The sequence below is a fragment of the Triticum urartu genome, chromosome 6, assembly GCF_003073215.2.
Source record: "Triticum urartu cultivar G1812 chromosome 6, Tu2.1, whole genome shotgun sequence".
NCBI lineage: Eukaryota > Viridiplantae > Streptophyta > Magnoliopsida > Poales > Poaceae > Triticum > Triticum urartu.
Window position 1 is genome coordinate 171480301 of NC_053027.1, and position 10286 is coordinate 171490586.

Below are 10286 nucleotides of genomic sequence, written 5' to 3' on the forward strand. Positions count from 1 at the left end.
GATGTTAAGATTGCATAAGAAACCGGATGGCAGATCAGTTGAGAACTCCGATAGTGTTGCTCGCCAGTTGACCCCCCTCCGTCCGTGGCGGCTCTCCCGGCGGCCGCTCTGGCTGGCTTGTGCGCCTGATGTTTAACTCGAGCTGTAGGTACAAGACCGAGCTCAGATGTGGACTGTGTTCTCTATTAAATCTGAGGACCAGCAACGACGGCGCTCTCACCCCGCCGCTAGTGGGCACAGAGAGAGAACGTCTGACATCCTGGGCACAAGCACCTTCAAACTAAATCCCTGCAAACACCATGAACTTTCTGATCAATTTCTCCTTGAGCGCCGGTGGATACAGTTTTCAATTGCCCGCCAAACTCTCGGAACTGAATTCAGTCGAGCAGCAAATCTTGCCGCCAAAACAAAAAACTCTTTCAATCCTCTTGGGCGCCAAACTCCATGAGCGCCCAATTTGGACAAGAATTTAATTATGACAAACCTTTAATTTTTGGATAAGTGTTTTCAGCTTTTGAAAATGGGGCGGGAAATACAACCGCCAAATATTTCAAACATGCGCCAAGGAACCTGCCTTCCGCCATTTTTTTCACAACCTTTGCAATTACTGCCCAAGCCTCTGGTTGAAATTCAAAAGGACATGAATCTCAAAGATGCAAATCTAAGCAAAGGAATAGAGAGTGCAGGCAAAAGGAACACAATTGTTTATGCAACGCATTGTTCCATGTAAGTCACAGATGAGAAGATACAGCGACACACCCAGACCAACAACAACCGTCTACTTTGAAGCACACCCATCGATCCATCCCAGCTACATACAACAATTTAAGCAAGGCGACGCGCCTCCTACGCCTTCTTGGGGGACTTGGCGGTCTTCTTCGGCGACTTGGGCTCCTTGGTTGCCTTCTCGACCATCTTCTTGGGGAGCAGCACCGGGTTGATCTTGGGGACCACGCCGCCATGCGCAATGGTGACGCCGGCGAGCAGCTTGCCGAGCTCCTCGTCGTTCCTGACGGCGAGCAGCAGGTGGCGGGGGATGATGATGCGGCTCTTCTTGTTGTCCTTCGCGGCGTTGCCCGCGAGCTCCAGCAGCTCGGCGGCGAGGTACTCGAGGACGGACGCGAGGTAGACGGGGGCGCCGGTGCCGACGCGCTGGGCGTAGCGGCCCTTCTTGAGGTAGCGCCCGATGCGGCTGACGGGGAACTGGAGCCCGGCCTTGACGGACCGCGACACGGACTTCTTCCTGGGGCCGCCCGCCTTGCACCCAGCCGCGCCCTTCTTCGTCTTCCCTGTGGTGATGGTGGCTGAGGCGTCCATGGCAAACTGCTGCACTGGAAGGGAAAGGATTCGGGAAGTGGGGAGATGAGATGTGGCGATTGGAGATTGCGGAGTGTGCTGATGACCGGGAAGAGGAGGGGAGTATTTAAACTGGAATGCAGGGGAGTTTAGAGCTTTATTCAACCTTTTTTTTTTCTCGAATATGCATCAGTGTGCGTGTCATATATTTAAGGGGGGAAAGGGAAAGACTCCCTCCATGTTCAAAATGTTACAAGAATATTTACAGGTGGCTCATAGCCACTCCACAGCATACTACAGTCTACTACTCGACACTACCCCACGTTGCGAGGCCATCAAAGAACGCCTCAACTTCCCCTCTTAGTAGCCCTGCCTGTTTCCATGCTCGGGCCTCTCACTGCTTCGCAGCACCTATCCCGTAGGTGGCGTCGCTCCATCGAAGACCATGGCATTGCGGTGCGTCCACGGCTCCCATAAGACAAGGATGCAAATTGGCCTTGCTAACTTCTTATGTTGTCCACTTTATTCTTGTCGAATGCACCACTCGGGTAGTGTCTCATTTGTTGTAGGGGTTCTGTCCGATTGCCCCATAGTCAGGCATACCCTTGCCCAAACCTCCCGTGTGAACACACACCCAATTATGATGTGGGTCATGGTTTCATCGTGTTGGTTGCATAGTGGGCATGAACTCTGGTGAGGAAGTCCCCTGCGTGCTAGTCGGTCAAAGGTCCAACATCTATTCTTGATGGCCAGCAAACAAAGAAACGTTTCTGCAGTGGCGCCCTGGACTTCCAGGTGAAATCTGCCGTAGGCGCGACCTGGAGACCGGAGAACTTGGCCGCGTAAACAGATCGCGCCGAGAACATGCCATCCTTCTCCCATGCCCACTTGATACTGTCCTGCGTGGCAAGCTGGAGGTCAATCGCATCCACTCGTTTAGATCCAGGAATTGCCGAAGCATGGTTGTCGTAAGTTCTGGCCCAATGTCTAGAGCCCAAGTGTGATCCGCCAGAGCTTCAACGACCGTGCGAGTTGATCTAGTTTGCCTTGCCACCGTTGTGCATAGTAGGGGTGCTAGCTCCTCCACTCGGTATCCGTCGAGCCATCTATCTTCCTAGAAGAGCTCTACCTCACCATTCCCCATGGTGATTGTAGTTGCTGCGCGAAAAAGTGCCATCGATTCTGTCAGCACGGAAATCCTGAACCGAGACCATGGCCTGGACTGATCAGTACGCTGCAACCACGGCCATCTCACCGACATGGCAGTGTTCAACCATCGCAGGTTCGCTATTCTGAGACCGCCCGCCCACTTTGGGCGGCAAACAGAGTCTCATGCCATAGCGTAGTTTTCGCCCCTGGCCTCCATCTTGCCACACCACAGGAAACCTCGACATATCTTCGTTAATGCCGTCATAGTTCTTGGAGGTATCTGAAGTGCCATCATCGCATGGATCGGAAGTGCGCACAGTACTGAGAGGATAAGTATGAGCCGACCAATCTTGGGCAAGGTAGCCGCCTTCCAGTTGGGTAGACGACTAGCAAATTGTTCCACCAGATACTGAAACTGTGCAGCGGTGGCCTTCCTGATTCTGAGTGGAAGGCCTAGGTACTTGCATGGGAAATATGCACTTGTGCATGCTAGTGTGCGGCAAACCGAGTCCAACTCCACGCGTGAGCACCTAATGGGTAGTGTCGCGCTTTGGGATAGATTTACCATGAGGCCCGAGGCTGCCCCGAAGAGTGTCAGGATCTCCCGATACGCCCTTTGTAGAAGATATTCCCTAGAGGCAATAATAAATGATATTATTTATCTCCGAGTTCATAATTATGTTTATGTTCCATGCTATAACTGCAATGATTCTCGAGTCTGCAATATCCACGAGGCTCGGAGGAAGACTCATATGCACGTGTGGAATAATAAACGGTAAGAAGTATTCCTAGTCTGGCCTCTAAGACTAGCTCAAGTGTTGCATGATGGTTCTGTTTTCCTGATCATGGGCGTGTCTATGCCAACAATTTTAAGGGCACAATGTTAAGAGAACATTTGTGTTGAATCGACCCGGATTGATGTTATGCTATGAGATTCATTCGTCACAAATTAATGGTACATAACACAGAGATGGTTAATGTTTGCATGATTCCTTAGACCATGAGAGTATTGAGTTTCTTCATGCTTGTTTCATGAACTTTGGGGTTTGCTAAACGTCATCCGTAAATGGGTGGCTATTACGGCGGCTTACGGGTTCATGGAAAAGTATGTCAAGTAACTTGATAGCTCAAGATTGGGATTTGCTCCTCCGACGATGGAGAGATATTCTCGGGACCTCTCGGTGTTACGGTATCCATAATCGTCTGGCCAGACACCTTGTGATTTGATCACTGGGATGCCGGAACACGGAAACGAGAAAAGAGAACAAAACCGGTAACGAGGTAACTTGCATGGTGGACAAATTGTTCGTCCACGGGGATGCAACAAATCTCACCTCGGGTGTTTGTGACATATCGCGAAGCAACAGGAATAGCTCACTGCAACTGGAGGTTCACTCGAATATTCATTCGTGTGGGTATAGGGGTCAATATGGGTGTCCACGGCTCCAATGTTGATCATTGATCGGAAGGGGTTCCGGGTCATGTTTATACTTCACCGAACCTATAGGGTCACACGCTTAAGGGTCATCTATCTGCTGAATACTAGACAGGGAGTCTGAGAGAAAATCACCGAAAAGTTTCGGACAGCGGAAAAGTTCCATAGAGAGAGGTCACCGGATGAGTTTCGGTGAAACCGAAAAAGTTGTTTCGGGGTATGCCATTAAGTCAAAATGGTTTCGGCACATGCCTGATAATTCTTGGAGGGTGCCAGAATCATTCTGGAAACTTTTTGGAATTTTCAGAAATAAAAACCGGAAATGTTCCGGAGCTGCAGGAACCGGTTCAGATGCTTTTCGCAGATGAAAATCACTAAACTGGAATTGTTCCAGAACGCGTTGAAAATTATTATGGTGGGTACTGGAAATGTTCTAAGCCCACATAAATATTTTCAGTTCGATCAGACGCTGAAAATTGTCGTCGTGAATAGTGAAAATCAGCTTTATGGCTACTTTATGGAAAGCCACCTTTTGGGGCTTTGCTCCAAAAGATCTTGGGGATGACATGGATGGATAGGAGCCATTTTTTGGGCCCCTCATGGGGGTGTGGCCGGCCACATGGGGTATCCCCCCTTGGGGACCCTCTTGTTCCTTGGTTTCACTCCTAGGTCCTTGTGAAAGGACTTCATTCATGTGCATTTTGGGTTTTTGTGTGAAACTACCCTACCCCTTGGGATTTCCTATAAATAGAGGTGGAGGGGCATCCCTCCACACTCATCCCTTGCTCTCATACATATGCCATGCATTATCTGGCTTCTTCTCTCCCTCCCACGAAAAGAGTTTCATAGAGCCGTAAGGCTGTCTGGGTTCCGACAGGAACTAGTTCTGGACGGCGAAGCCCTGCCGGATAGATGATAATGTATGTGTGCAACTCTCTAGAGAGATCGTAGTTTCGGTCTTAGTTCGTGAGTGCCTCCCGAAGGGCTGTCCGTGTGACCGTCCGAGTTTTGGAGGTCCTCCCGAAGGGCTGCCCCGAGTGACCGTTCGAGTTTCGAAGGTCCTCCCGAAGGGCTGTCCGCGACACCGTCCGGGGGGCTGTCCGACCGCCTCCCGGAGGGCTGTCTGAGGAGCAGATGAGGGTATACATCCTCGTGGTTGGGAGGTTGTAAATCCTAGCTGCGAGGATCTGCACCACCAATCGTCATCAACTTTACTTCCCGCTGCGCTATGAGTCGGTAACGAAAAAGATCAAACCATGTATGCAGTCTCCATAGTGGTCCTGGGCTAGTGCGTAGGTCGGAATTTTTTTGTTTTCTGCTGCGTTACCCTACACCCTTATCTCTTGGTCATTAGCCTTGAAGAATACCATTACGTCGTCGGTGAACATATATACTTGTTGGTGGACACCGACTCGGGCCAAGGGTGCGAAGATGCCCCTATCAGTGGCCTTCTTGAACAGGGACTAAAGCGGCTCCATGCACAAGATAAAGAGCATAGGGGAAATCGGATCGCCCTGCAGAAGGCCGCATGCATTGTATATTGTAGCCCCTGGTACTCTGTTCACCACGATCTTTGTAGTCGAGGTGGCAAGTAGTCCACAGATCCATGTGATCCACTTTCTCCCAAAACCCATCTGTGTCATCACCTCCAAAAGGAAAGGCCACTTAACCGTGTCAGAAGCCTTTGAAATGTCGAGCTTGAGAAGCACCATTGGATCCATGAGCGCATGTAACCTTCGTGCTGTGCATTGGACGAGCATGAAGTTGTCATGCAGAGAACGGCCCCTGACGAAAGAACTTTGGTGATTAGCCACCAGGAATGGCAGCTCGTCCACCAATCTTGTGGCAAGTACTGTGTCGAAAATCTTGGTCGCGCCATGGATTAGGCTCACCGATCGGTAGTCTTTCAGATCAATGACACCCTCTTTCTTTGGCAGCAGGGTTACCACGGCTCTATTGATGGCTGCCAACCCTCTTGTGTCTCCGTGGAGGAAATGATCCATCGCCCTCATGAAGTCAACTTTGATGATCGGCCAGCAAGTTGCGTAGAACCGCCCCGTGAAGCCGTCCGGGTCTGGTGCCTTTTCAAGCGGCATCGATTTGATAACCTTCTCCACTTCCTCCAGCGAGAAAGGCGTCTCCAGGTGTGTCAAGTCTCTTGTCGATAGATCCAAGCTGTCCAAATCAATGGCATGCATCCGTGGCTGGGACGAGCCCAAGGTGCTCGAGAAGTGGGCGTCCACTGCTTTGGCAATATTCTCTTGGCCGATGAAGATCTCGCCGTTGTGGCGCAAGGTGAGAATGGCATTCTTAAGCTGCCTGCGGCATGCATGGCGATAGAAAAACGTGGTATTGGCGCCCCCTCCTTGAGGTTAAGCATGCGGGATCGTTGCCAAGTAATCATCCTTTCGAGAGAGCTCAAACCCAACAACTTCTTCTTAAGCACCTTGTGTAGCCAATGCTCGTTGTCAGAGAGAGTTCGAGAGTCTGCTATCGCGTCCAGCCGGTATATGATGTCGTGAGCGATGAGAATTTGCATCTTGATGTTACCTATCCATCTTTCACTCCACCGCTGAAGCTTCTTTGTTGTAGCCCGTAGGTTGCAATCTAGCACTTTGAATGGGTTCCCCGATGATGGAACCGAGTGCCATGCTTCCGCTACGGCGTCCATGAACCCCTCTGCTTTCGGCCAAAACGATTCGAAGCGAAACCACCTTCCCATATGGAAAGCCGCGTCTGGGTCAAGTAGGAGCGGGCAGTGGTCAGATACCGCAGAGCCTAGTACCGCAAGCAAGAACGATGGGAGCAAGTCCTCCCATGAGTTCATAGTGAACACATGATCGATCTTTTCCAATGTGGGGAGTCTCCTTTCATTGCTCCACGTGTACTGCCTCCCAAGTAGGTATAGCTCTTTGAGTTCCAGCCGATTTAGCTTAGCTCTAAATCGTGCGATCGTCCGGTGGTTGATTAGCTCATTGTTCTTGTCCTCCGGGTTTGCAAGCAGGTTGAAGTCACCCGCCAGCATCCACGGTTCGACATGCAGGTCTCGAATCTCCTCTAGTTCGAAAATGAAAGCTACCTTGTCAGCATCCGACTATGGTCCGTAGACGCCCGTAAGCCACCAAACCGGGGCTCCATGCGGCTGCACTAACGCCATCAGGGTGTTCGTAGTGGTGTGCGGGCTAGACATCAAGACTACCGTATCATCCCATGCAATGAGGATTCCACCTCGGGTGCCCACAGCTGACAAGTAAAAGTAGTTCTCAAATCTATTACCAAGGCACTGCCTAATCAAGTCACGGGATACAACTTCCACTTGTGTTTCCTGGAAACATACGATCCTAGGGTTAGAGGCCGCCACAACTTGAAAGATTGTACTCTCCATGTCGGCGAGTTTAGTCCACAAACATTCCACACTAGGAGCTTTGGTGGTTGTGCAGCCATAGAGAAGGCCCACAAAGCCATGTGTCGGTAGGGACCGAATCACTCCACGGCAGCCATCTCCGCTATGGGTAGGATGGACGGGTCCCATCCAAACAGGGCAAGAATGGCTGCCACCTAACCCTCTGCCAATGGCCTGGAAAACAGCTTCGTGTAGGCCTCTAGTGCTTCATCACTGATGATCTCTGCCTCGTTCGCCAGGCACAACTTTCTGATGATCACCTGCTTTTTGCTTAGAAGCTTTGGATCCCCTGGCCGGGCCCCGGGCTAGGTGGGCACTTCTATGGGGTGTGGTGTTTGGGACTGGTCTCCTCTGTCTTGGCCTGCACATGGTGGCTGGTGGTGCTCTGTCCGCCGGCTGCGGCAGGACTGGGGTTAGCGCGCGCCGTAGCTTCGCATAGAGTTGGTCTAGTTGGGAGCCACCAGACTGAGCTCTCGTGTTTGTATGAGCAGGGGCGTCTTCTGGGTCATTCCAGGCAAGGGTGTTGTGGTCAGAGAGACTAACACAAACCCAATCCTGAGATTGCATGCGCGCGCCTGCGTCTACGTGAGCAGTGCTCTCCTCCTGCATGGGCGCTAGGCCCCACACGCCTGTCGTTATTGGGTGGATGGGAGAATCCCACGCAGCCCCATCCAATTTGCTGTCCTGTAGTGTTTGATCCATGCGGGCCCCGCCATTCTCGGTCGCTAGTGGTCATTCCTCCTGATCCTCCTGGATGGTCACATCCCACACGCTGAATCTTATCCTGTTGGCTCCGTCGTCCCTTGCAGCCTCATCTTGCAGTTGCCCTGCCTCCTCGTCAGCATTTTGGTCAAGCGTGCGCCGCGATTGGGCGAGAGATGGTGGGGATTCCAATCCCGAAGCTCCCAGACGCCGCGTCAGGTTGCTCGACTGTCGGGACGCACAAGACGACACCGGCGAGTATTGCTCCACCTCTCTTCGCGCCATGCTTTGCACAGAGATGGCCAGGCCTGCCAGTGGGTGATGTCGCTTGAAGCTAAATCGGTATTTCACCAATGAGAAAGGGATGATGCAGCACAGCGGCGGTAGGTATTTCCCTCAGATATGAAACCAAGATTATTGAACCAGTAGGAGAACCAAGCAACACAACGTAAACATCCCCTGCACACAGATAACAAATCCTCGCAACCTGATGTGTTAAAGGGGTTGTCAATCCCTTTCGGGGTACGACGCCTCAAGTGGCAAACGGACATGAGATAAAATTGTAGTAAATTGATAGATCAAACGCTAAATAAAATAAATAAGGAAAAATTGCAGGAAGGTATTTTTATATTTTTGGTTTAATAGATCTAAAAATAAATGCAAGATAAAAGTAGATCGCAAAGGCAAATATATGAGAAAGAAGACCCAGGGGTCGTAGGTTTCACTACCGGCTTCTCTCTAGAAAAATAGCAAACGGTGGGTAAACAAATTACTGTTGGGCAATTGATAGAACTTCAAATAATTATGACGACATCCAGGCAATGATCATTATATAGGCATCACATCCAAGATTAGTAGACCGACTCCTGCTTGCATCTACTACTATTACTCCACACATCGTCCGCTATCCAGCATGCATCTAGTGTATTAAGTTCATGGAGAAACGAAGTAATGTAATAAGAATGATGACATGATGTAGAAAAGATCTATTTATGTAGAGATAGACCCCATCGTTTTATCCTTAGTAGCAACGATACATACGTGTTGTTTCCCTTTCTGTCACTGGGATCAAGCACCGTAAGATCGAACCCACTACCAAGCACCTCTTCCCATTGCAAGATAAATAGACCAAGTTGGTCAAGAAAAACCCAAATATCGGAGAAGAAATACGAGGCTATAAGCAATCATGCATATAAGAGATCAAAGAAACTCAAATAACTTTCATGGATATAAAAAGATATAACTGATCATAAACTGACAGTTCATCATATCCCAACAAACACACCGCAAAAAGAGTTACATCATATGGATCTCTAAGAGACCATTGCATTGAGAATCAAGAGAGAGAGATGAAGCCATCTAGCTAATAACTACGGACCTGAAGGTCTACAAAGAACTACTCACGCATCATAGGAGAGGCACCAATGGAGGTGGTGAACCCCATCCGAGATGGTGTCTAGATTGGATCTGGTGGTTCTGGACTCTGCAGTGGCTGGATGAATATTTCGTCGCTCCCCCTAGGGTTTCTAGAATATTGGGGTATTTATAGAGCAAATAGGCGGTCCAGGGGGCACCCTAGGTGGGCACAACCCACCAGGGCACGCCTGGGCCTCCTGGCGCGCCCTGGTGGGTTGTGCCCCCCTCGGGGCACCCCCTGGGTGCAGCCAGGGCCTGTTGTGTTCCTTCTGGCCCATAAAAATTCTCCGTAAAGTTTCGGGGCATTTGGAATCCGTTTGATATTGATTTTCTGCGATGTAAAAAACATGGAAAAACAACAACTGGCACTTGGCACTATGTCAGTAGGTTAGTACCAAAAAATGATATAAAATGACTATAAATGATTGTAAAACATCCAAGATTGATAATATAACACCATGGAACAATCAAAAATATAGATACGTTGGAGACGTATCAGCATCCCCAAGCTTAACTCCTACTCGTCCTTGAGTAGGTAAGTGATAAAAATAGAATTTTTGATGTGGAATGCTGCCTATCATGTCATATCATATTCTTTTCTTTATAGCATGGACATTTGGACTTTTAGTTGTTCAAAGCAATAGTCTAGTTTTGACATGATGATTTATATACTCAAGTATATGAACAAGCAACCAAGTCTTTCAAAATATCAATGCTAAAATAAGTTATCCCTAGCCCATCATGCTCAAACATTGATCCAATCATGAAACACACTCGAATATTAGCTACACCCAATACTTAAGTATGATCATATTGCCTCCTAGTTGGTGCTTTTATAAGAGAAGATGGAGACTCAAAATAAAAATTGCATAAAGTAAAAGAAAG

The 10286-nt window shown here is 49.4% G+C and overlaps 1 protein-coding gene across 1 annotated transcript; it reads right to left on the minus strand.

Annotated features, from left to right (window-relative positions):
• Window positions 1-681: 681 nt before the first annotated feature.
• On the minus strand, window positions 682-1407 carry LOC125515337 (histone H2A-like). Its single transcript, XM_048680790.1, has one exon. It carries the CDS (start codon window positions 1315-1317, stop codon window positions 847-849), a length of 471 nt encoding a protein of 156 aa, XP_048536747.1. The 5' UTR covers window positions 1318-1407; the 3' UTR covers window positions 682-846.
• Between the last annotated feature and the right edge of the window lie 8879 nt (window positions 1408-10286).

Coding starts and splice junctions, on each gene's coding strand:
- LOC125515337 (XM_048680790.1), bottom strand. CDS start 1,317: ATGGACGCCTCAGCCACCATCACCACAGGGAAGACGAAGAAGGGCGCG.